General features: G+C 50.6%; 7 protein-coding genes across 7 annotated transcripts; 6 read left to right on the top strand and 1 right to left on the bottom strand.

Annotated features, from left to right (window-relative positions):
• The first annotated feature begins 814 nt into the window (after positions 1–814).
• On the top strand, positions 815–3,452 carry M438DRAFT_345312 (uncharacterized protein). The gene has a single exon (XM_029905424.1). It carries the CDS (start codon positions 1,007–1,009, stop codon positions 3,257–3,259), a length of 2,253 nt encoding a protein of 750 aa, XP_029761310.1. The 5' UTR covers positions 815–1,006; the 3' UTR covers positions 3,260–3,452.
• Positions 3,453–3,745: 293 nt separating this feature from the next.
• On the top strand, positions 3,746–7,751 carry M438DRAFT_345311 (acetyl-CoA synthetase-like protein). The gene is made up of 3 exons (XM_029905423.1): positions 3,746–5,221; positions 5,275–6,478; positions 6,722–7,751. The coding sequence occupies exons 1-3, from the start codon at positions 4,016–4,018 to the stop codon at positions 7,510–7,512; spliced, it is 3,201 nt and encodes a 1,066-aa protein (XP_029761309.1). The 5' UTR covers positions 3,746–4,015; the 3' UTR covers positions 7,513–7,751.
• A 3,382-nt stretch (positions 7,752–11,133) lies between these two features.
• M438DRAFT_355103 (uncharacterized protein) lies at positions 11,134–12,795 on the top strand (the record flags this gene model as incomplete). The annotated part of the gene is made up of 2 exons (XM_029907007.1): positions 11,134–11,611; positions 11,696–12,795. The coding sequence occupies 2 exons, from the start codon at positions 11,134–11,136 to the stop codon at positions 12,793–12,795; spliced, it is 1,578 nt and encodes a 525-aa protein (XP_029761308.1).
• Positions 12,796–14,287: 1,492 nt separating this feature from the next.
• M438DRAFT_345307 (uncharacterized protein) lies at positions 14,288–14,998 on the top strand. Its single transcript, XM_029905422.1, has one exon. The coding sequence runs from the start codon at positions 14,347–14,349 to the stop codon at positions 14,974–14,976; it is 630 nt and encodes a 209-aa protein (XP_029761307.1). The 5' UTR covers positions 14,288–14,346; the 3' UTR covers positions 14,977–14,998.
• Positions 14,999–19,071: 4,073 nt separating this feature from the next.
• M438DRAFT_345303 (DUF1000-domain-containing protein) lies at positions 19,072–20,648 on the bottom strand. The gene is made up of 2 exons (XM_029905421.1): positions 20,503–20,648; positions 19,072–20,446 (listed from the first exon to the last, which is right to left on the bottom strand). Exons 1-2 carry the CDS (start codon positions 20,582–20,584, stop codon positions 19,557–19,559), a joined length of 972 nt encoding a protein of 323 aa, XP_029761306.1. The 5' UTR covers positions 20,585–20,648; the 3' UTR covers positions 19,072–19,556.
• Positions 20,649–20,983: 335 nt separating this feature from the next.
• Positions 20,984–22,540, top strand: M438DRAFT_334947 (uncharacterized protein; the record flags this gene model as incomplete). The annotated part of the gene is made up of 1 exon (XM_029903769.1): positions 20,984–22,540. The coding sequence occupies one exon, from the start codon at positions 20,984–20,986 to the stop codon at positions 22,538–22,540; it is 1,557 nt and encodes a 518-aa protein (XP_029761305.1).
• Positions 22,541–23,220: 680 nt separating this feature from the next.
• M438DRAFT_355100 (uncharacterized protein) lies at positions 23,221–24,963 on the top strand (the record flags this gene model as incomplete). The annotated part of the gene is made up of 1 exon (XM_029907006.1): positions 23,221–24,963. One exon carries the CDS (start codon positions 23,221–23,223, stop codon positions 24,961–24,963), a length of 1,743 nt encoding a protein of 580 aa, XP_029761304.1.
• Positions 24,964–26,061: the final 1,098 nt, after the last annotated feature.

Below are 26,061 nucleotides of genomic sequence, written 5' to 3'. Positions count from 1 at the left end.
GGAAAACGAAGTCGTCGCGCGACGCGTGTTCGCTTTCAAAAAGAGATGGCGGGCTTGACAGCTGTGATCTCGGTGCCACCCTGCACATTCACACTCCAAAACACATTGACAAGCTAGGAGAAAAAGATCATTGTCGCATAGTATGTGATAGGGCAAGATTCACACAGGCAAAATGAAATGCAAAACATACAGCAGCAGGGATTCCCACGTGGTCACCCACCGTAGTACTAATCTGCCGTTCAACTGCTTATGTATGGCAGAGCGGACGGGATGCCCAGTTTTCAGCTGACTGTGGCCGTATGTGCTTATTTCTCGAATCTTGTGTCTTATCAAGCTTTGCACGGCTGCCATGAAACTAGACCCTCTTACTCGTCGCACACTTTCAGATTGGTGTGGAATTATTGTGATACCTCTACATAGCTATGGGAACTGCTTGTCTTGTCTATACTCTACATTACCCATCCGTATTACATAGTGTAGATGATTGGTTTCGAGATGACACTGCATCACACACTTTCACATCGTCTTTTCCGAGAACCATTAGACAAAACTTAAAACTAGACATTGAGAGCCGATAATGCACCAAAAACCGCCAAGTCTGCTCGAAATAGGAGCTTTGGTAGTACAAGATGCGTCAGGAACGAGACTTCGGGTGGCAGATGTTATGGTGAATGCTTAATGTTGTTGTCGTTGATATTTTGCATCGTCATGGGTACAACCCTGTCCTGCGGCATCGGACCCTAGACTTGACTCGTGTGAGCCGACCAGAATCACTAGCTGGCTCGCGGTGACAATCATACAATCACAACGCGCTCGCTAACCTACAACGAACAGACGTGTTACCTTGTCCAGGTGAAACCTTCCAACTTGTGCGACAGAGCATTTTGATGATTTGAGGGTCATAGGCCATACTGAACGCGTAAATGACAGCCATCAGGTTCTCGGCGCTGCGACCAAGTAGGTACTTCATACACGAGTTAATCTCCGATCCTTCGCGTGGTGTTTGATGCACATATCCACATTTTACTCCCTTCCTTCTAATCAGCAAGTGTTCAAAAACCTCCACGTCAGAGGAAAGCTCGACGGTCACAACAGCGACACTGATGCAGCAAAGCCAAGGATGGCTTTCTTCCAACGAATAACGCGATCACGCACCAAGGCCGTTGCAAGCTCGGTCGAGGCAGACAACAAGAATGTCCTATCTCGTCCCAGTCTGGAGAAGTTGCCCCTAGAAGTACTCCGGATGATCTGCGAGTACGTTGACAGCCCAGGAGCCCCTGGTCTTTGTGCGCTGTCACAAGCCAGCAAACACTGTCTCGCTGCGACGTCAAAGTCGCTCTGTCGTGAAATCAGATTCGACGTAACCAGTCGCAGAAAGCTTCAGCAGGATGTGAGTCTCTGCAGCACGCTTCTTGACAGCCGGTCAAGTTGGGTTCACGTACGCCGCGTCTCGGTCGAGGGAAGTATGCCAGAACAAGAGCATGAACCCGAAATCGTCAAAAGAGGCCTCCGTCCCAGAAGACAACCAACAAAGCAACATATAGGATCGCGTGGGTACTACGGCCCTCGGCGCACCCAGCAGAGATATCTGGAGAACACCCAAGACGACAACGCGTGGAAACCATTGGCAAAACTGCTGGAGGACATACCTGCTTTGACCGACATCATCTTCAATTCTCCCGACCAAGTTCCACCTTGTCTCCTGCAGACGCTTCATTCGCATATCCCGTCTTGTCGATTGCACGTGAAACATTTTCAGCTTCACATTTTGGAAGATTCTGATTTGGACCATCATGAGCGAGCACTGGTGACTTCGCCGTCTCTTCATGCAGCTACGTTCAAGTTCTTACATTGGGTGCGTGGCCCTATACCAAGGGCCGAATACGAGCACAGTGAACTAGTTTCTTTCCAATGGCTGGTGGCGGGCGCGGCTCCAAATCTACGCGAAATACGATTAGCGAATTACACAGGCGTGCCAACGGGCTTCATACCGTCCATGGATGAGCCCGGATGTAAGTCAGTCTTCCTGCATGTCGATAACCTATCAAAACCGGGAAGGATGGCACCTTTGACGACGTTCTCATTTGGCAGCAGAGATCACCGCCATTTAAATCGGTACGATCTGGATGTTTGGAGCAACTACGTCGACTACTCTGCCTTGCGCGCTCTCGAACTTGCAAAGGAGAAAAGAATTGATGCACTTAGTTGGGCAACGACCAACTGTTCTTTCACATCTCTAGAGACACTTGTGCTCATCATCGAATGGAAGGACAGCCACGAACTGGACATTATCAAGCAAACCGAGGTCGACGACTTTGTGCGCAGCCTTCCCCCCCTCAAAGACCTCAAGATTGATGGTGCTGTTGGTCCAAGTACTTTTCGAGCTATCGTTCAACGTCATGCTTCGACGCTTAAACGACTATGGATGGGAAACGTGGAGACGTGGCCTAGAGAGGAGGTCACTTCGTGTTTCACTGGAGTCCTGCAAGAACACCCTCTGCTTCAGCTTGAGGACTTGACTCTGGCCATCCGGCGATCCAAGGGCGATGAGAACGAAGTCGCAATATACAAGACTCTCGGATCCTTGCCCCGCCTTCAGACCTTAGACTTGACTCTCGACTGTGCGGACGAATCTATTCTTCCTCATGTTGTGGGACCTGACACGTCTTTTCTAGGACGGGCTGTCGGTAAGGATGTCACTGATAACGATGAAGCCATGGAGCTTACTCAAGATCTTTCATCTGATGATTTCCATCGGCAGACCTTCAAAGACTTACAAACGGCCGACGGTACTCATCTTAGCTATGGCCACATTCGAGATGCATTCATCAACAGCGCACTAGATGAAAAACTAGCTCGTGCTATCCACCAAATCATGATTGCCACCAAAGGCCCTCGCTCGCTGCCATTACAGCGTCTGAAACTTGGGACAAGAGGCGGCTGCCAGTTTGGTAGCATTGACTCAGGAGTGTTAGCAGGCGTATGCGATTACATGGGTCGAGCGGTGCTAGTCGAATGCAGTCTCCCAGGCAGTGGTCTCACGCGGCTTTCGGTAACACAAGTGGAAGATTCACGTGACTCTTACCACCCTTCCTTCTACAATTTCGCATACACCAGAGACGGGCCGCCTACTGAATTGGATTCGCAAACCGAGGCGGTCTTCCGGCGACTATGGCCAGTCAAGTCAAGAGTTGGAGGCAGTTGGCAGAAGGAGTGGCATAGTCTGCCTCTCGCCGAGCCTGCAATTACAAGAATGTAACACTTGAAAGCTCAATATCTTCCACATTATCGTAGATAACTACCGCTGCGATTATGCTCGGCTGTATGCGCATATAAGCTGCTATATAGCAGTTGTAGTTCGGTTATGACACGCTGACTTCGTAAATCCTGCGCTGTGCAGCGTTGTCACCCTGTCCAGATCACGCAGTAAGCAGTAAGCTCATGCCAACGTAACCTTCTCATATTCATCTTTCCTCTCCATATGCAAATTGAAATCACTGTCAACACATTGAGCTATCATACAGACGTTTTTAGGTGTCTCGTGGACGCGTCGCTGTGTGTCGTCACAATTGGCTGCCGACCCCACGGACTTGTGGCGGCGGCAAGGCTTCTGCAATGACCTTGCGGCGCCGGCAGAGATTTCGCATGAGCTGAGTGATGTCTGTGTGCCTCGTACGACCCAAAAACAAGAGTGTGTCCGTGTATTCCTGCGGAGGTGGAGGTGGAATTGCTTAATTCGAGTGCAAGTCGTCAGTCAAAGGTGCGGCTCTGAAATCTCTTGGCTGGTGTTTCTCCAGACGATGACTTCATGATGCGTATCTCACCCGATCGGGCAACTCAAGTGGATTATTACATCCTCAACGCGCTCTTTCCTGCGTGTCGTGAAATCATGGCGTGTGTTTGGTGTTGCTAGATAACTTTTCCCTGCTACATTCTACTTCGTACCTTCTGATTAACACGTACCTTGATTCGCTGGAAATACAATCGACTGTTTCGCTAGTGACACGAATCAGTCATGGCTGCCACGTACTTCACGTGCACTCTTGGACAGGCACAGTCTCTAGGCCTGACCAACTCCAAATTCAAGAACATCAACCAGTTCATCGACTCTCAGGCAGAAGCCATACCCAGCCAGCCAGCTGTTGGCTTCGCAATTCCCTCCACCTCGGATTCTCAATGGAAGAGCAATATCTGGACTTTCTCGGATCTGCAAGAGGGTTCTAAAAAGGTTGCGTCTCTGCTGCAGAAGACACATGGAGAACTTTTATCGAAATCAGACACGGTTGCATTAATATGCCCGAGCACTCCCGAGTTTCTCTTTACATGGCTTGCTCTCATGCGCCTTGGTCATCCTGTTCTTCTGGTCGCACCTCAATGTCAGCCAGCAGCAATCGCTCATTTGTGCAAGACATGCCAAACTACGGTCATTTTCCACGACGAGACGTATGCAGATCAGTCCAACGAGGCCGCAAACGTAGCTCGCGATGACAGCGGAGAACTTCATGCCATCGAATTACCATTCTCCAAGGGCCACTCGTTGTCAAATATTATGACACAGGAAGCTGTTGGCTCTACAAACTTCCCTGATGTCAAGGACTCTGACGTTGCCTACCTTCATCATACCTCTGGAACATCTTCCGGCGTACCCAAGCCGATCCCGCAAACACATCGTGCAGGCGCAGGTGTTCTTCCTTCATTCCCTGATGGAAGGCAGAGTGCTTCATTCACTACAACCCCACTGTACCACGGAGGTGTGGCAGATGCTTTCAGAACATGGACAAGTGGCGCACTCATCTGGCTCTTCCCTGGTAAGGGCATACCGATCACTGCAGCCAATGTCATCAAATGCTTGAGTGCAGCAGGAGAGAGCACAAAGCAAGGACTTCCCCCTGTCAAGTATTTCTCCTCTGTACCATATGTGCTACAAATGATGGAAGCAGATGAACAAGGCTTCAAATACCTCCAGAACATGGACATTGTTGGTGTCGGTGGTGCTGCCCTGCCAGATGAAGTAGGCGATCGCATGGTTGGTAAGGGTATCAACTTGATATCAAGATTTGGCAGTGCAGAATGTGGCTTCCTCATGTCATCTCACCGCGACTACTCCAAGGACAAAGCATGGCAGTACTTGCGCAGCGACGAAGGAGCCGAGTTCCTTACTTTCGAGAAGAACGAGGATGATCTTGCTGAGTTGGTCATTAAGCCAGGCTGGCCGCACATGGTACGCTATCCATGATCCACCGAGCAACGTCCCAGCTGACAAGATATCTACAGGCCAAGAAGAATCGTGATGATGGATCTTTTGCCACAGCCGACCTCTTTGCCCCTCACGACACAATATCGAACGCCTGGAGGTACCACTCTCGCGCAGACTCTCAACTCACATTGATCACCGGAAAGAAGTTTGACCCTGCTCCACTGGAGGGCGCCATTGCCACTGTAGATCTTCTAGATGATGTCTTGATCTTTGGTAACGCACAACCGTTCCCAGGTGCCTTGCTGTTCCGCTCAAAAACGGCAAAAGATATTCCAGACGACGAGCTCATCCAGAAGATCTGGCCAGCCATTGAGAAACTCAACTCAGAGAGCCAGGATCACGCGCGCATACCGAAGAAGATGCTGGTTGCCATGCCAGTAATTGATCAGCCATTGGAAAAGAGCAGCAAAGGCACTCTCCTTCGAGGCGTTGTAGAGGCCCGCTTTGCTCAAGACATCGACAAGGCCTATACGAACATGGGCTCTTTCAACGTCGGTGACGTGCCTGATGAGAAGGTTTCCAATGTCATCATAGAGATGATAGAGTCCATCGTCCCGAAGAAGGCGAAACTGGACGAGAACACAGACCTGTTCTCTTATGGCGTCGACTCAGTCGCCGGTATTCAGATAAGATATGGCCTTCGACAACTGCTCCCAGAATCGACCAAACAGTTGCCGCTCAACGTGATAGAGGATTGCGGCACGGTGAAGCGATTGAGCGAGTATGTCGTCAAGCAGCGTCATGGCGAAGAGCTTACCGACGAGGAGGATGAACACAAACTCATGCTTCAACTCGTCGACCAGTATTCCAACTTTGATAACAGAAGCCCGTCGTCGTCCACAAACGGGCAGGGTCATAGCGAAACCGACAAAGGAGATGTTATCGTCTTGACGGGTGCAACGGGAGCTTTAGGGGCTCATCTCCTGAATCTCTACCGCAAACTCGACTCTGTCAAAAAGGTCTACTGCCTCGTCCGAGGAGCTGAACATCATGCCTCTGTTGAACGCGTCAACAAGGCTCTCGAACAGAGAGGTCTTGGTGGCCTGAAAACCGGTCACGAGAAGGTCGAAGTCCTTCAAGCGTCACTCGGCGATGATCACCTGGGACTCTCCAGTGGAGATTACGAACGGATTGCACAAGAGGTTTCGATTGTTATGCACGTGGCATGGAGTGTCAATTTTCGCATGCGTTTACGCAGCTTTGCAAAGGACAACATTGCGAGTAAGTCATCCCCCCAATCCACCAATGCATGAGTGTGTGTGATCAGCCCGTTTCGAAGTCTCCACCTGCATATCAGAAGACCTGGTCATATGTGCATAGATGCTAAGAGTGCTATTCTTGCATTCTATGCTCCCAGAAACCAGGTTTTTCTAAATTGCAATTAGATGAATTCGCTGCAGGGCTGCATCACCACAAGAATAGCAAAACAGACAGACCATCTGCTGACCGGGGTGCACAATGTAGGTGTGACAAATCTCATCAATCTGGCATTAAGGTCCGGCAGATCTGAGCCCGCTAGATTCGCATATTGCTCAAGCGTAGCAAGTGTCATGTCCTACAGCAAAGGAGTCTCGATCCCAGAGAGAATTATCGACGACCCGGAAGCCGCAAGCACCCTGGGCTATTCCCGCAGTAAGTGGGTCGCCGAGCAGATATGCAGCAGGGCGAACGAGCACACCCAACTCCAGGGTCGCATAGCCATATTCAGAGTCGGCCAACTCTCAGGGGACACTCAAAGCGGCATCTGGAATATCAGCGAGGCCTGGCCGATGATGCTGAGCAGTGTCAAATTATCCGGTGCACTGCCGAACCTCGATAAGGAAACATTGGACTGGCTGCCAGTGGACCTTGCTGCCGTGGCCTTGATGCAAGGCATAGCAAGCGTAGACGGGAGCGGAGACGGCGCGCATGTCCTGCATGTGCTAAACGAGCATCGCCGACCTACGTGGCCCACAATGTTGCAATGGCTCAAGAAACGACGTGCCTTTGACATTGTGGACCCGCCAAAGTGGGTAGCGCGACTTGAAGATATGCAGGAAAGAGACGGCGTCGATCACCCCGCATATAAACTTCTAGACCATTGGAAGAGGGCTTATGCCCCTGAGCACGAATCGGAGGCTCAGGATTCGGCGCCGACCGTCTTGCCTTTTGACATGGCAAGAACCAAAGACGCAATTGCCGTGCTGAGAGACGTCAGTCCTGTGGATGAGCAGTATTTTGCCAAGATTTGGGACTGGATCGACAGAACCATGTAGATGTCTGGCCATTATCAAGATATCATCGCTGTGATAATAGATGTAGATCTATAGATTGTCGATACTGATTTGCACATAGACTCTCTGAGTATCGCGTGAATGTGACCCCCCTCTTCGCATAACTTTGCTCTATTGATTTGAGCTATTTGTTGAGAAGGATGGTAAACATACTCTCGTGATTGTGCCCATGCAATACCAGTGTGAGCGAGATGAGAAACGTTGACGACGATGAACTCTTCCCCCTGGATTGAAATTTGGCAGGTATAGACAGAACGTCCAGGCCTCGGTAGGAAGGACTCGGTATAGGAGTGGTATGGGGATGGAGTATAACGTCTGGTGGCTTGACATGAGGAGGTGAGGGATCGGTTGGGGGTAGGACTGAACGATTTGAGAAAAGGTCCTTCTAACCAAGCCTCTTCGAGCCTGTCCTGTCAAGGCCTTACAGGGCAGGAGACAAGGCTGCATGAGCCGAAGAGCCAGCCAGGTACTGGTACTTGCTTCCGAGTGTTAAGCGTTTGGAGTGGGGACATCCTTTTTGCAGTAGACCATTGTAGACAGGAGCCCGGATCTGGGTAGTTTTTGCCTTGCGCAAGTGGCCTACATGACGCTAGCAAAGTGTCTCCTGTCGAAGCGGAGCCGTCACTGTCAATGTCAAGGGGGCACTGAATGAATGGAAGCGTGGTGCGGCAAGAGGCAGCGCCCGCTGTCCCGCGATAAGGGATAAGACATCGGTTCGCTTGGCGATCTGGCTTGGAAGTCTGCACGAGCACGCCGCCTTCACGCCTTCACGTGCTTTCGCACCGCCGTCGTGTGGCTTGCAACGATGCCATGCGGGCTGAAAGTCCGTCGAGGACGCGGTCGGCGAGTTTGTCGACGGGAAGCGTGGAGCTAGAAGAAGACTAAGCAGGTTCCCCGGTCTTGGTGGGGCGATTATGAAAAGATGGCACTAGACCTCTTCAAAGCCACAAGCATACTGTATCGCACAGTGAAATTCCCAATTCGAAAATGCCGCTGATATTTCTGGCCCGAGAGTGAACAAGTTGTGGTGTATCTTTTTCAAAAACTGGAGAAAGAAGCGAGAAAGGCAGAATAGACGAGCTCCCTTCTCTTTCTGGCTTGTCTGGCTTACCCTTGTGGTTCCTGCGTCGCGTACCTGCATGAGCCACAGAATCTCACACACAAGGTGACACTCCCAGGATCCCACAACCTGGAGCATGACGTAGTGAGGTCGGAAGGTTATGAAGATCAGGTCGGAGCCGTACCGCCGATTTAGGCGTGCTAAAACCACAGACTGAGTCAATCCCCAGGTGTGCACCCGTTCAGGCAGTTATGACTGTCGATTGTCTCAATCTGCTGCATAGTCAAGATAGTTGTGCAGTCAAAGCACTCTAACACATTCCCAATTCGAGGACGTTGCGGGCTGACAATTAGAGGAAGAATACACTATGATAGCGAGGGAACTCGAGAAGGGGCATAGCGTGTATAGCTTAATCTTGCCATCGGCGATGGCTGCAGAGGCCCTCGGGAGGCGTTACCCCGTTGGAACAAGTACGATCACCAGGATATGGAAGCTTTTGCCGTAGATCTGAGTCTGCCCGCCTTTGGACACGCGAGTTGGAGAGAGCAGGAGTTCCACGGTAAAAGTCAATGGGAGACATACCGAGCGGTTGAAGCGATTTAGGGAAAGCAACCGAGAGTGTTGTTGAAAAGTTTATGAAGCGCATGCTCCGAGCAAAACTCCAGGCGTATATACTCGTACCTGATATGCCGTTGGCTCGCCAGGGATCATTTCCACAGGGCAGAAGAACCGAGGACTTGAACTGCGTCGGGGACCGGGCGCACACACAGCAGGGTCTGCAGAAATTAACGATCGACGTTGGAAGGGTCAGCAGCAGGGTCTGTAGGGATGAAGAAGGTCGAACGGAATTTCTTCCAATTGCCCAGCCAATAAACTAGGCTAGAGAGGCTATCAATTTGATTGTGATGTAAATTGCTGTGTCTCTGTGGAAGCTTTCGAGAATGGCCAGCTTGAAAAGCAGCATGAAACACTGGGCCAGAGACGTAGAGTGAAGGCGGGGAAGCTGACGACCAATCAGAAGCATTAGGGAAATCACTACACCTGATCATCACGTTTCAGAATGTATTCCGATTGTCGCCGTCTACGTAACCTCAACCACGTGAGAGTACATTTGCTATCAATTGCAGCCAAGATGACAGGTAAGCCGTATATGATGTATTACTATATTAACTATATGCGATATAGCCATTTTGATTGGCGAGTAAGACCTCGTAAATCAGACGAGAAAGCCGCAGTGCGGCTGCGCCATTGGACAACAGGCTAATCACAATCACAATCACTGCACCCGAACTTGGACGAAAGCGCTCACACTCGTGTCAGCTCCGACAAATCCGAGGGCAGAGACAGGCAAGTACCTACTGCAGCAGGTACAGTACATCTGACAAGTCGGTAATTTCATCTTGTATACGGCCGAGTCATTGACGATTGCAAGATGATCATTTGCATGACGGAAATATCATACGCACACGGATTGCACGCCACCAGCAAGTTGCAACTGGGCATATCGCCGTCTAGCCGTCCACATGTGAGAGCGTTTGCTGTGAACGAACGAGACGCGATAACAGGTGAGCGGACATGTATCTACCCAGGCTGGCCAACGGGCAACGGACGAGCATCATGACCAGGACCTTGATACGAGGAGACGGTTTGCATAGTCAGCCGGCAAGACGTGTTTGTTGACGATGCAGACTAGCCATGTATAACAGTTATGATAAATGTGTCGATCGTGCCAGGAAATGCAGCGCCCAGATTTGGACATGCGGTTCTGAGACGGTCTGCAGGGCACCCGAGCGAATGCACGTGGACGACCAGGCTTCACGATGGACAAGTTGAGGTGCAGTAGTCGGGTCGTTAGCATAGACAACCTTAGGTTAGCTGGCGTGATGGCCGTTCCCAGCAGAAAAAACAAGAGTCGACGACGGATAGGAATAGACTCGACGCGGCGCCACAAGGCGTCGAGCGGCAAGCTGGCGTGTTAGCGTCGGGATCAAGGCACAGACAGGCGCCTTTGTCCTCGCACAGGGCAGGGCAGTAACGCGTTCTGAGGAGGCAGAGGGTGCAGGTATGTGCACAACACAGACTCAATCGACCGGTGCAGATGGGCGTGGCCTTTGTCAGTTGGTACCCACCAAGCCTCGGACGGCTTCCCCATCCGCCATGATTGCACCGGCCCTGCGGCCAGTTTCGAGTTTGGACGATCAGTACTTGTATGCTCTGCTCCCCCGGTCATAAACAGCTCGTTTCAACCATCAATTCGACCCGGCCATTCCCTCATTGCTTTTGCCATCAACCCGTTGGACGTACCATTCTTTTTCGCTGCTCATCAGACGTCACTTGCACACGATAGCATCTTATACATAACCCAGCACACCACCACTTCCCAATCCGTCTTCTCATATCTCTTCTGAAACCGACTCGCTCTCTGCAATCAAACGCAAATCCCAATTTACCCACCACTTTCTCAAATTCTTTCGGGTAAGCGTCGTGTCGAAGCCACCACCGCCTCTTGGACCCTCGAGGCTAACCGAAATTGATCAGACCCAATGGAACACCAATATATGACCCAGGCTCCCATGCAGTCGCCCATGTACTACTACACACCTGAGAAGCAGCAACTTCGCTACAACTCGCACATGGCCCCCCAGAACATGGACTACTTCTCTCAACCTATTTCATCTCACGTCTTGTACTCTCAACACAGCCCTGCCATCTACCAGCAACAACCCCAGTACATCTCGCAAGCCATGCTTACTCCTGCTGCCTCTCCTCGCCCTCAACACCAGAAGCCTACCATCATGCTCCAGCAAGAGATGATGTCGTTCGACTCGGACTGCTACGGCCCTGCCACCCCTACCCTGTCTGCCACCAGCTTCAACTCGGCCGACAGCCCTCAGTCCAACTACCACATGATGCCCACACCCGCCAACGAGCTTGCCATGAACCCCTTCGACACCATCAAGAACTGCGAAGACGACATGTTTGGTGAGTGGACTCAATCCACATCTCCACCTTTGACTCCAGGTACGTGTTCCATTGAGAGGGCAATTTCCCTTTGAGTTTTGGTTTCATCCAATTATAGAGCCTTGGCTGACTCGCTAGCTGAAGTGTACCTGCATCCCGCATCGGCATTTGCCGAGAACAGCAGCTATCTCCTGAGCAACTCTGCCTGCCCATCATTGTCACCCTCGCCGTCGCCCATCCCGCGCTCCGCCATCAACGACGCCAGTGTTTGCGACCCCCGCACTTTGACGGTGCCGAGCAACGCTTTCCCCTGCCTGCCAACACTCTGCGCCGGCGATGACGAGGAGCACAAGATAATCCTCAAGGGTGACCACTTCACTCCTTCCAAGACTTTCGACGCATGCGAGCTGGTGCCTACCAACCACGGCTTCCCCACATTTGAGCCTCTTTTCGAGCTTGACGTCGAGGACGATTTCTGCAACTCCAAGCGCCAGCGCATCGACTCTCAATACTCCCCTGAGACCTCCTTCTGCTTCACCGACGCCAGCTTCTCCGACGAGGACTTGACCTTCTCCCCTTGCCAGTCCGAGTTCTCCTTCACCTCAGCCTCCGCCATCGACATGACTCCTATTCGCGCCTCCAAGAGATCGGCCAAGGCTCCTCAGTCGTACTCCGCTGCCGCTCACTCTTCATCCAGCCAGCCCCAGCAGGTTCCCAGCAACGCCCCTGCCTCCTCTTCCTCATCCGCATCTGGCGATGACCACTCCCACTCTCACGCCTCGTCGTCCTCGACTACCCGCCGCGGTCGCAAGCAGTCCCTCACCGAGGACCCCTCCAAGACCTTTGTCTGCACTCTCTGCTCGCGCCGCTTCCGTCGCCAAGAGCACCTCAAGCGCCACTACCGTTCCCTTCACACTCACGACAAGCCTTTCGAGTGCACCGACTGTGGCAAGAAGTTCAGCCGTAGCGACAACCTCAGCCAGCACCAGCGCACCCACGGCGCCGGCACCGTTGTCATGGGAGTCATGACCAACGACATGACCTCTCAGATGGCAGTCAACGTTCCTGATGTTGGATCGGGTGTCCTCCGCCCCAAGAGCGAGACCCCTGATGCCACCGAGCTCGGCGCCATGCTCTTCGACCACGCCGCCGCAGTCGCCGGCTCCAGCAGCAGCAGCCAGTCTGGCTACGACTCCGCCGAGGAGGCTGGCTTCCAGCAGAAGAAGAGAAAGCGCGATGAGTAGATTCTCTCGCCCAGAATCCTTTCTCTTTCTGACGTTTGATGCCTAACGACCCTCATGCCAACCCTCTTCTTTTGTTCGCTGCTGCTTCTAGACTTGTACTCTACGCACGGTGCTGTCTCTCTGGATGAGAGCACAAAAGTCACATCACTCTGGCGCTTCCAGCCGCAAAGCGAGCCTGCTTTTTGCTTTTCTTCACTTCATGTCTATCTTTATACACCTTCCTGTGGCAAGGTTGCTTCTTTATCCTCAGCCCTCTGAGGCTTTTTCTGTACTGTACAGCGAATATCTGCATTTGCATGGATGGGAGCTCTGGGAAAACGGTCTTTTGCTCTTTTTTAGCTATCTCGCAATCACAATGTCAAGCCCAACAGCGGCCTCTGATCAAGTTTCTGAACAATTCTTCTCTACCTTGTCCAAATTTCATCATATCCGTGCTTCATGTCTCTGATTATGCTTTTTTGCCTTTGCAAGCTTCCCAAAATCGACCTTGCACCAGCTACGTTTCAGGACTTTGCGGAGAACCATCATCTTTCAACCAAGATTTCGCACGAATCTCCAAATCTCCTCTTGGCCGAATTCAGCGGCCCCACTCACATCTTTCCCTTGAAGATAATCACTCTTGACTCTTGCCATACGCGGCAGTTGCAGTGAGATGCGGAACATGACTCTGGAATGATCAACACAGTCCAGAGCGTACGTAGCACTTTGGATAGAGTAATCATCATTTCCCTCTGCCAATGCTTTTACGTCCCGCAAGACCAAGTGGATACCTACTGCAAGATCTCTTTTCCCCCATTCGAACCGGTACTTGAAAAGCTCCGAGGGAACCCGTAAGGCTGCTAGACAGGTATACTTGGCCGCACTCGACCGGCGGGATGCAGCAAACAGGGCAAGGACTTTTTTTGCTTCAAAGCTGCACACGCAAGGTCCCTGACTAAGAATCGAGTGAGTACTATCGCATACTTTTTCTTTGCGTTGGACGAAAAACTCGCCGCGACTGCCGCGTTGAGGGTGCGAAAGAAGCGGGCGGCTCCTCTATTCGGATGCAACAAGCGAGAAATAACAAGATCGCGGATAGCAATGCGAGATCCACTCCCGCCTTTTTTTGCATCGATGAGAATGCACCAACAGCTACCAACCTCCTTCAGGGGTGGCTCGCTCAACAATGGAATAGAATAGACGAACAACACCACGCAGGAGGTCTAGAAGGAGGAAGCACTGATATTGCTCGCTACACCTATATCAAAAGAGTAGGCAAATCGTAGATGTCATTGCAGGATAAGAGAAGCGAAGAATCGATTTGCCATGCATGCCATGGCCTTCTTGCTGGAGTTTAACTCCGAGGCTGGGCATGAGCAGCTTTTTTTTGAAACCCCACAGTCTTTTGCTGAGCCAGACTTCTTGAGTCTTGACTCGCTGGTGCTGGTGCTTGTGCTCGCTCGCCGCAAATGTCCATGCCAAATCGTCGTGCCGTGTTTGCGACCAAAGAAATGCATTTTTCTTTTCTTTCTTCTTATTCCAGGGCAGAGAGGGCTCTCAGAGCTAAAGCGGATGATTTGCAGAGGGACCGCGACGAGCCGAAGCTCTTTACCGTGGCTCTGCTCCTCGCTCGACCAAGAATCTTGCGCCATACTCAAAAGATCTTCCGATCCGTGGTGTGAGATTGCAATTTTATCTCAACCACCACTGCTGCTCTTCTTGACAGATTTTACTCTTTCAGCTACGTTTCAGCGAATTATGGTCGTACCTTGCCTGGCATACTTGCTGGCAAAACACACTACCACGAATGTACCTTTAGAAAAGGTTACATGGCTTAGTGGGTTAGTAGTGGGTAGGGCTGATTTGACGGCTTTCGAGATTGTGGGTGTTGGTGTAGATTGCAGGATATCTGCATGTCATCATACCTTTGCTAAGGCACGACGACGTCAAGTCAAGATCCATATCTGCACAGCAAGTATCCACCACGTATCCCAATTGCCAGAAGGAAATTACTCGCCAGCAAAGGAAATAAGAAGAAGAAAAAAAAACACACATGCAAGGTACGGAGTCAGGTCACCGGAAGGAAAAGAAACCTGGGACTTGGGATACGTGTACCTCCTCCGACTACTGCAAGAGATTGATGAAGAAAGAATACACAGCTACATGCAGCAGATCTCAAGATCTGTGGAAATATTGGTATGACAGCTGTCTTTGACAAAGCGACAAGTCGCCACATGTTGGAAGGATTCTTTCCCTCTTCATTCTGTTGCACTGCATGTATTTCATACATGTACCTATACCTCGGAGCCTCAAGAAGGATTCGCAGTGCTTCGAAGGATTTTCTTCGTATGCAGGTCTGCTTCAGCCTCAGGTACGTGTTCTTCCACGCTCGCTTACATTGCAAAAATCCTCCTTCCGAACTTCCCAAGTCCAGAATACCAAGTTTGTTGGTGCTCAATTCAGATCATCAGCTGGACTGGTAGAAAGACGTTGGTGTAGCAAGATAAGACAATCTACACATCCAACAGGTCTGCTGCTTGCTATACACAGCCACCACGCGTCCAAGACTGCCTATCCAAGAAACGTGTACTCGAATATGCGAGTATAACGGTCTCTTTTATGTGACCCTTCCTGCCATGCATACATTTTCAAGTCTTCTGACCCTTATGCGCCAACCAACCAACCACGAGTCCTTTTACGCCATCACCAGAAGGATCCGTGGCGAATAGCAAAATCGAGAAATCACCATTCGATTGATCTGGGAAATGGTAGAAGTACGTATCTTTTTTGTCTACCAGGCACAAGGTACATACCACTTCGGATTGGTGTGTGGTTTTCCTTGGTGCATTTTTTTCCCTTCCACCCCCGGAACGCGTTCCAGGTCCCCGAGTGAGTAGCGGGATAGACGGCTTTGCTCGGCGTGGAGCGACCAAGACGACTACCCATCTCAGCTACCAGCTACGCAGAAATCCTTCTCGGTCTTTGCGTTAATTGGAATGTAGTTAGACCTTCATCGCGATCTTGGTGTATGCGCCGACGGCCCTCTACGGCCACTCCGGGCTTTGTAGATTTGTGGTAGACTTGGGTAGATTTGTGAGTGGATTTGGTGAAGGGCCAAGAGACTTGGGGTGAAAGCGGTTACACGCTTGCCATCCAAGGAATCCTTCAGCAAGTATTTTGGATGGACTCTGGAGAGATTCGGCCAAGAGCGAGCCGTCTTGCCCCGTAGACACAGCTCTGGAATCTCTTGCATATCAGAACATCCTACTCATGCAGCCTTACGGAAACAATAATGGCTCGTTCTATTCTAATGGACGTTGTGGGCTTGAGGGGCCATGGAAAAAAATCCTCAGGATATCGATCGTGTCGGTTGAGTATCAGGGGCTTTTACTCGAGTAGACGCGACGAAAGAGACGGGATGTGTTAGTTGAGGTTGAGCTGTACAGTTGACAATAGTGTACAAGTGGATGCTAACAGTGGAGTTCAGAACGCCAGATATCAAGTGATACATACATATGTCCCACTAACAAAGATCAATCAATATAGGGCCGCTTGCTCAAGTATAAGCTTCTGCACTCCACAATCCGCAGAGATATATTTTTGGCTCATCGTAACTGTCCTCACGCGTTTTTTTTTGGGTAGTAGCAGCGACAGGAGTTGCTTTGCGTGATTTTCTCTCTGTCGCAATTGCTAACCGCGAGACATTTTGTCGTTGCATGGGGATGTCTTAGATCCATACCCCACGAGAAGGACCGGGTAGCGATTGCGAATTGTGGGTTCGTCGCGAGTGATGATCGGCAACCACGCAACTTTTCGTACCTGTAAGGAGATAAGACATTCATAACGTGCCTGCGGACAAGGGTGGTGTTTGGTCCGACATCTGTCCAACAGTGCAAACGGTACAGTGGGGTGTTTCTTTGCTTGAGCGTAAGAGTAACACCACACACGAAGGATTGATCGTCGTCGCAAGCAGTATGGAGGTGGCTCCAGACACGCGCAACGGGCCTAGAGACTCGTCTTGCTTTCTCTTGGAAGATGTCACTGGTGGTGAGTTATGTGGAGAAGAACCTCGTAGCTGGAAAAAGTGTCAATTGCGCCTTTTCGTGTGGAGTGGAGTTCCTGATTGGCGTTCATTTGCTTGTCGTTCATGCCGTCAATCGTGAGAGGCTGAAAGCCACCTCTTTGCTGTTTGTGTACGGACGTAAGGGCAGTGCAAAGAGCGTCCCATGGGGAAGGAGAGTTGTGGACAGGCACGGGACGATCCATCTTAGTTCTTTCTTGGAAGTGCACATCAATTGCGAATTATTTGATTGCTTGTCGTGCAGTAGTTTAGGTGGATCTGGATGGTAGTGAATTTGGCATGTATTTGGAGTGAGCGAAGGATGTTAGGTAGAGAGACGGACTCGACCGACATCTTGGTGAGGTTACTGTGAAGCTAATCCCGATCCTGTGCATAGATCTGTCGATCCCGATCGACGACTTTGTTCGATTCGCGCAATAGATGTCCAGAAACTCAGCTGTGATGGTCGAGAATGGCGTATCTTACCGAATTCAGCAAAAAAAGAAGATTGATCTGTTGTTGGTGAGTATGGACGGCACAAAAATCGAAGAAGGACAAAATAGAAGAGATGCAAAAAAGTCCACGTGCGTTGATTACCTTATGCAGCATATGCAGACCCTTGTACATGCCGTGAATAGCTTTTCCTTGTGCCCTTCTTTCGTTTCTGAAACAAGAAGCACACCTAAATTGACTTTCACGCTCCCTGCATAAAAACATCCTTGGGAACCGCTCGAACCCTCGTTCGGAGTTGGTGACCCTCTCTCCTCTTTCGCTTCATCTAATTGACTTTATGCCTTATCCAAGATTTGATATTTATCTTTGGTTCGGTCTATGCAGGGCGGCCTGTCCAACCAGAGACTAGTGCGTCCCTCTTTTGTTTTCTCCTTGCATGCCTCGACTCCTGCCTGTCCGTTTACCCTGCATATATGCTATTCCCTTTTGGATAAGGTATCATGGGCATAAAAATATGGTCAAGCATTTCTCCACGGGATCTTCGGCAGGAGATGCCATGAGGTTACGATAAGCGATGGGGCACTGCCGAAAGCCAGATCACATACATCCACACGTGATATCAGTGGCTGTTCTTGAGGCGACACCCCATTGGGAAGGTAGGCGAAAGAGGGTCCGTGGGGAGGGTGAAAGGCTGCAGATACTTTGGGACCTGTGGGATCTTGTCCTATACCAAGCCCTTCGCCGAGAACTGTCAATCAGTCAGACCGAGGAAAGTATATCCTTCTTCCAATCGTTGAGCTCTCGTAAGATGTGGAGGTACGCGAGAAGGTGAAGGAAGAGAAAACGAGAAAGGGGGTTCAAGCGAATCAGGATCGATAAGATCGAACTCCTCTTTCTCGTCTTTGACATGCAAACCCACCATGGTCTTCTGGAACGAGTTACGCGGAAAGCTTGAGCATCACTGAATGGTGTAGCTTTTCGACCCTCATTGTGCACTTGCCTAACCAAACGCGTGCGGTCCGAGATCGTCTTAGCATGCCGAAGAATCGATTTCCATTCTCACGACGAGCCCGCGATATCCCGTGATTTGCAGCCGCTTGTTTAAACTTCAGCCTCTGCATTCAGAGAACAAAAGTCACAATGGTGCAAGAAGAGTCCGGTGCAAAAGACGGTGCAAAGACGTAAGCATCCCGCATAGCATAAACGTTCGAGGCACAACTCTATTCTATCATTGTTGTGAAACGGCGATTGTTATGAAACGGTGCAGATAAACAAAACAAGCATAAGTGAGACGCGTTCGGTTGGACGGGTTTGTGCGTTATACGGCTGAAGGGTCGAGGGAAATTGACAGTTCGAATGTCGTTATGTTCGTTTATGCCATCATCCACCGCCCCGTCATGGTTCCCGTGTGCATATCAACTTCTCGTACCTGGCTAGCAAACATAGTTGAGACATAACCCGCGTGCGAATGAGGATATGCGAAAACGTGCAAAACGACATGCATGATCCCATGGATTGTGGATTTCTGATCCCTCACCTTCTTCTTCTGTATTACTCAACAATAGAGACGCGCTGTATGGATGTGGAACTCTGGCTACTGCGAGCCATCGATGATCGAAACTGTCAATAGATGGAGAGTCAGAACACAAGCCACCGCTTCTCTCACCTCTATACCCCTGCTTCTAAACAGACAAGGGTTGTGCATTGTGAATTTACTATCAAAAAGTTTATGCTTCGGTCCTGGAAGCTCAAAGACCTCGAAAGTGATGTGGGAAAGACTAGACGGTTCACGAAAAGGTTTAAATTGTCATAGTTCGTTATACAGCAAGGTTATACTTCACGGTCCCACCGGCGACCTGGAATAGTAATCACAGCCGGCGAGCATGAATTTTTGTCCTTGCGTCTTATGCTTTTCTCCATGAAAGATTTCGGCGACATCGGATGAAATAATGCGTGCTCTGGCTAATAACGTAACTCTCAACCTTGAGCCAGATCAGATCTTCGACGACCTCGCCCGGGCCCCAGAAAGTCTGGAGTTGAGCTCCTTCTTCCAAGACGGCATTTGATTGTCGCAGGCGGCAGGCCTGGTGATTGACTTCTAGGGTTCGCGGCAGTGCTTGCGATATGTTCATGCGAGGAGAGAGAGGGCGGGAGCGCCGAACAGCTGATGGACGAGAGTTTGTGGAGAGGGAGGAGTTACACGAGGAAGGTCTGGGTATCAGAGTGTACGAGTACGGTAGCGTACATGGCTCAAATTGCGGAGACTGGTCTACTCGCCCTGCTCGTCGCCAATCTTCTCGAGTTTGCCCATGGCCCTCTTCTCGCCCGTCTCGCCGATAACCTTGATACGGTCGACCCTTGTCTTCTCACCATCGCCGTCTCCATCGACGACAAAGATGACCAGACTCGACACGTTCTGGAACTTGACAAAGCGCAAGTCGATTCTGGCGGTGCCAGTCTTGGCATCCCAGTCGGACTCTTGGATGACAATCTCCTGAGTTGAGGGAATTGACTCGGCCTCGTCAAAGGACAGAACGTTTGACTTGTTTGTGTAGAGCTTCAATGTGCGGGGACGGACAATGTCATCATCACCCTCTGGTGGGAAGGAGGTGATGTGAAGACCGTGGACCTTGAGCGAACTCTGGAAAGGAATGTACATCATGAGTTGATCATCAGTATCACTCTCGATCCAGTCCTTGTCTCCAGACGACTTTGCTTTTGAGAGAGCGGCGGGCTGGGCTGTGTTGAAGACGGCACGGGCGCCGCCAGCTTCAGAATCGACATTGAGGAAGTCAAGGTTGAGCAGATCCACACTGTCGGTGATGTCTGAGTAGCCGCGGGGTAGGGATGCGCCGATCCATGTGCCAGACGAGGATGAGGAGGCAGCATCGGCCGAAGAGGACTCGGCTTCAGAAGCCAGAGACTTGACAGCAGCATCGAGGGCCTTGGGGTCGGCGCCTCTAATGCGCTGAGTCTCGCGACCGTTCTTGAAGACCATGAAGGTGGGCATGGCGGTGATGTTGTACGTCTGAGCAATGTCGCGCTGATTGTCTGTGTTGACCTTGGTGAAGGTGATCTGGTTGGTGCGAGAGAGCTGGTTGGCGAGCTGCTCATAGAAGGGGGCGATGGCCTTGCATGGGCCGCACCAGTCGGCGTAGACTACAGTGCGAGTTAGTATACCGCTGATGTGGGACATGGTAGGGCGGGACACATACAGTCGGTGACGACAATGCGCGACGACGACAATAGCGAGCTGAACTGCTGCGGCGATTCGATGTGCACGATCTTTGACGACATGATTGTTGATTGTTGTGTTGATGAGATGCAACGATTTTGTTGGTTGCTATTGCTATCCAAGATGGATGGCGGGGCAAATCAGCATCGAGCGTCACAGAAGGTCGGCGAAACGTCACTGTCAGCGGTCAAAGGCAGCAGCTCGTCGAGCTTGACAAGCAACAACCATGACTTCCACCACCGCCACTTCTCGCACGACTCCTCTGCAAGGTCTGGCTCTTTCCCGCAGTGAGCGCATCCTCGTCGTCGCTCTTTCCTACACTTGGTGCCTCCCTTTGTTCCTGTCCTTTGGCCAACGCTTCTGGAATTGGGCCCGTTCGCGCCAAACAAACCCACGTCCTCAATAATTACAACCACCAAACCCCATCGCCAGCTGTTTCTCTCAATCACTCATCCATAATCATGGCCTCCCACGTCGTTGTCTTGGATGCCGCCTTCAAGCGCGCCCAAATCAAGGTCACTCCCGCCACTTCTCTACGCACCGTCCTCGAACAGGCATGCACCAAGTTCGGCCTCGATCCCGACCAATACGTCCTCAAGACCGCAAAGGAAAAGCTCGTCGATCTCTCCTACCCCTTCCGTCTCTCCGGTCTCGTCTCAGGCGCAAAACTTCAGCTCGTCCAAGCCTCGCGCTCTCCCTCCGTCGTCAAAGTCGCACTACAACTACCCGAAGAGGACAATTCGCTTCGTCTGGAAGACAACTTCCCCAGCAATACCCCTCTATGGCTCATACTGCGCAAGTTTGAGGATGGCGTCGCTGGAAGTTCCACCAAGCTCAACCTCACCGAACGAAGCGCTCCCAGCTCAGACACTGGCAGCGGCTACCTCTGCTATCTGAAGCCTTGCCTGAATATCGGAGGCAGTGCAAGAGATATATCCGACTTTCTCGATCTACAGAAGTCTCTCGCTCAGTTGGGCTACAACCGTGGCAGTGTTTTGATCAAGCTGTCATTCAAGAACGAAGGCGAGCGCATGGAAGAGGCAAAGGCCCGTGTCACAGAATACCTACAAGCTCTTGCACCTACGAGTACAAGCGAGGCACAGACTGTGTCTTCGCACGGTGCTCACGCCGCTGCCGACGGTCAACTTTCCTCAGTACCTGATGCAGACGCAGACAATTCCGCTGTGCCACGCGAAGACGAGGCTGCTCAGGACCCATCAGGGGACACCGTCATGTCTCCCGCCCCTGATCTCACCCCTGAAGAACAACCCGCACAAGATGATACTGTAATTGCATCATCTTCTACAACACAAATGCCCTCAACTGAAAGTCAATTCCCTTCTCTGAACCCTGGCATCTCAGTCTACGCAGCCCCGTCCGACGACACTCCATTTGCTGCAAGACAGGCTTACAATGAGGCCGATTACCAACCTTCAGTCGAACATGCCCACGCTCATCAAGCCAGTCTCTTGAAGCAAGGCCGAAACACACGCCTGCCATCAGACAAAGAGATTGCAGCCAAGAGCGCAAACAAAGCAGCTGCACTTGACGACATCAAGACCGTGAATCTGCGCATCCGCTTTCCCGACATGATGCAAGTACAATGGCAAGCCACCCAATCCGATACATCTGCTTCTCTCTACGAGAAGGTCAGGGAGATGCTGGATGACCCATCGATCAAATTCAGGCTGCAAATAACTGGTTTTCAAATGAAAGCCATTGTCTTTGATCCCATAAGTCAACAAAGAATTATCAAAGATTTGGGCATCAAGGTTCCTTCGCTCGTCAACTTCGTGTGGGATGAAAGCGTGGACAATGAAACTCGTGGCCGACCTCTACTGAAACAGGCTTTGCGTAGCCAGGCAAAGGAGTTGGAAGTCAAGGAGCCTGTTCCGCAGGAGGAAGCCAAACCAGTGCCCGCGCCCAAGGCCGAAGAGCCCAAGAAGAAGGCTTCGCTCACCAGAGAGGAAAGGGAGAACAAGATGCTCAAGATGTTGGGCTTCGGCAAGAAGAAGTAGAACGCAGCGCATCAAATCGCAAGCGAGCTAGTACGTTCTTTAATGACTGAAATGAACAATCGCACTTTTAGATTCGTCAAGCAGTATCCTCGAGGCGTTTCTACTCATTCGTGTAACGAAATGCCATGCTGGTGCGTTCAGGATTCATCACACTGTCCGCACGCGTCTGATCATTCGACACCGTAGTTTTGAATCCTGCCCATTGTATTTGATTTGACAAGCGATACTAAGAAACATCTCACTGATACAAACAGAGTGGGATAAGGAGGTGCAGTTTCAATAAGAAGGAAAGAGCGACTCACAGGAGAGAAAGGAAGTGCCATCGCTCTTGCTAGTCGTCAGGCTTTGAGAAGCCTTCCCCATCATCTCATCCTTCATCCACATGAGACTCTACCACTGACTTGTCGTTCAAGCGCATCTGGACCGCTCCCTCTCTATCACACATCTACATAAATGTCTCCTAGTAGCCTCCAAGACATTCTTGCACCGTCCGCAGGATAATGAACGAACACAAAGATCATTCTGACTCCATTGACAGACCTTCGATGACCGATCAAACTGTTGACGACTAAGACAAGGGCATGATGAGCAGAAGTCTTACTTACATACACCGATAGGAAGTATAAGATCAGCGAAAGCCGCTTGACTCTCTGCCCCAAGCACTCTCAAAACACTTCAGCATGGTTCACTTCCCGAATGAGATCTGGCTCGAGATCGTACAAAATATTGTCCCCGACGCCAATCTTCAAGACCTTGAAGACTACAAGACTAGACAATGTGCACTTGCAAGCCTCTGTCTCATATCGAGACAGCTCTACCCAATCGCACAGCCAGCTCTGTATGGGAACTATATCAAATTCGCCTCACCTTGGCCCGAAGAAAGATGTCTTGCAAACGAGACCCAACATCAAGTCGACGGAAACGATTCGCCCTACAGAAAAAACACACAACTCGAAAACTTCCTTCGCACTCTGATCGAACGACCTGATCTCACCGCCGCTGTTGTGAATCTTCGAATCGATCGCTACAATGACAAAGAAAACTCATATTCTCGTTATCGAAAGGTCGAAGTGTTGCCATTGAATTCTACACTTTCTGAAAATTTTGAGTCTGCGATCGAGGTTTTCATAGGTCCATCGACTGAGCCTTCGAGTCTGTTGGATGGACATATTTCGACTAGAGATTGTTGGAAGGGTGAACTGCGGGCTGGCGTAGAAGGAGCCGAAGTCGCGCTGTTGTTGGCCATTCTACCAAATGTGAAATTTCTTGATCTTGAGGTATCGGGGGAACCAACGACCTCTCTGGGTTCCTTTGTGCGGGTGCTCTGTGAGGCTATTTCCGAGTACAGGGCATGGGCGCATGAGGACACGGAAGAGCAAAACAAGAAAGACAAGCATGGAGATGAGGATGGCGAGAAGAAGGGAGCAGAAGACAAGAATCAGAAGAATGAGGTCGGAGATCCGAGACGAGAGGAGGAAAAAGAGGTGTGTTCTTGTGGAGGGTTTTGGTGTCCATCCCACGATCCTCCACCGGTCCTCAAACACCTTGAATGCTTGAGCGTTCGGGCTTTTGATACTCAAAACAGGTGCGGATTCAATCTCCAAGAATGCGTACCTCTCTTGACCATACCGACGCTCGTCTCGTTCAGAGGTTATGGCCTGAACTACGAGTACTACATGTATAACGTCAGAGAAACCAAATCACCGCTACCTCTGGACCATCTCCGCTCTTTGAAGCTCGAGTACAGTCAGCTGGATGGTAGACTTTTCACAGGTCTCCTTGGTGGAACACGTCTCCAACTACAAACGCTCATCATTGATACCTATGGCGTTTTGGACTCAAGGGTCGATGAGTCTCGTTTTCATGAACGACTACAACAAGCACTCGTGACTATGGCCAGTACATTGGAACACCTGGTCTTTGTCACGCCCGAAGACACAATGTCAATGTTGAATCTCCAGAAGCTCACCCGACTACGCTACCTCGAACTGGGAATCGCAAGCTTAGTGGGAAGAAAGATATTTGTGCCGCACCCTCAATGCATCACAACGCGTCTGCCCCAAAATCTCCAACATCTCTGTTTACGTAGAGCGGACGACGAGGTCTGGGAGCCAGCCACCGCTCTGATCAAAGCAAAACTCACGTCACTTGACTTCGCGGAGCTAAAGGTAATAGAGATCAGGTTTGTGTGGTCAGAAGACGAAAAAGCAGAGAACCACAGCAATAGCGTGACAAGTAGCTCTTCAAAAGAAGAAGAAGCAATCATGGACAGCGGAGTGGCAGACGAGTCAAGTTACCTAGGCATATTGCAGGCACCTGCAAACGAAGCTGGAGTAGAAATCAAGATACTCACCAATGAACCGCCCATTGAGGTTGAGGTTGATGGTTGGTGTGATTCTGATGAGCATTGGGGCTGTGACTAAGGAGAAGGAAAGCCGATGAAGATGGAAGCACAAGAGACGGCAACAGGCGAATAAGTATTCATGCCGAAGAGGTAGAAATTGAAATGTTCATCCATGACTACTCCGTATACAAACGGCAATTGCCAATCGATCAATACTAGACCATACAACTTCTCGTACCCCTTGTTGAAAAAGTCTATGCGACCGATCTCCCAGTATCAAAGCCTGGTGGCGGCCCTTCCTTCTTACGCCATCTTTAGTTGTTCTCTTTTACCCTTGATCGCTCCTTCCTCACGTGTCTTGATCACACCTTCTTCATTCCGCTTGATCGCTCTTTCCTGATCTTGCCTTGATCGTACTTTCTTCATTTCCTTGATCACGGAACATCAGAGATAGACAGCAGAGAAAAATTTACTGCAAACATCCACATGGCTCAATTGATTTGTATTTTTTTCTGCACAGTGATTTTGATAGATTTTTGATTGCAATGGATGACGGAAAGTGTGTATCCAGCTATTGGTTTAACTCCAAGAAATCCTTGAAATGTTTTAGACATGAACACATCTACTTGCGTGTATGACGACGGCTAGTCGTAGTGGGCTTAGCAGCAGGAGCGATGGTATCTGTACGACTGGCTCTAGGGCGAAGACGCGATGTCATATCCTCATCTAGAGAGCGAGCGACCGGATAACAGAGAAGTAACCAATTTTACGAGATTTCCTGCCATGTTTTCTTCAACACATTAGTCTTGGACGTCGATGGTAGTGTCCTGTACACAACATCACAAGGTCATCAGCCCGGCAGTGCTATTTATCGAGACCTGAGCTCTTGGCTTCCGACTCGCTGTCCCATGTCCGCGAAAGGCCTTATGTCTGACGTTGCTCTCCGTCAACGTGTATTTGGTGTCCGCCCGCTCCTTGTGGTAATTGGTCTGCATTGGTACATAACCGACCAGGTCTCCTCACCCGGCGGCATGGGGGCGAAAAGGACAACTGTAGCGGCGAGTGTTATCGTGTATATGTCGAGGGAAATATGACAGAATAAATTAACAGGATGGAATGGGGATTTTGCACTTCTCTCAAGACTGACTGTGTTGCAGAGATGGAAAGAGCGTGGATG

This window comes from Aureobasidium pullulans (genome assembly GCF_000721785.1).
Source record: "Aureobasidium pullulans EXF-150 unplaced genomic scaffold scaffold_8, whole genome shotgun sequence".
In the NCBI taxonomy this organism is placed as follows: domain Eukaryota; kingdom Fungi; phylum Ascomycota; class Dothideomycetes; order Dothideales; family Saccotheciaceae; genus Aureobasidium; species Aureobasidium pullulans.
The sequence above is the reverse complement of the archived record's forward strand: the minus strand, read 5'-3'. Positions and strand labels throughout refer to the sequence as shown.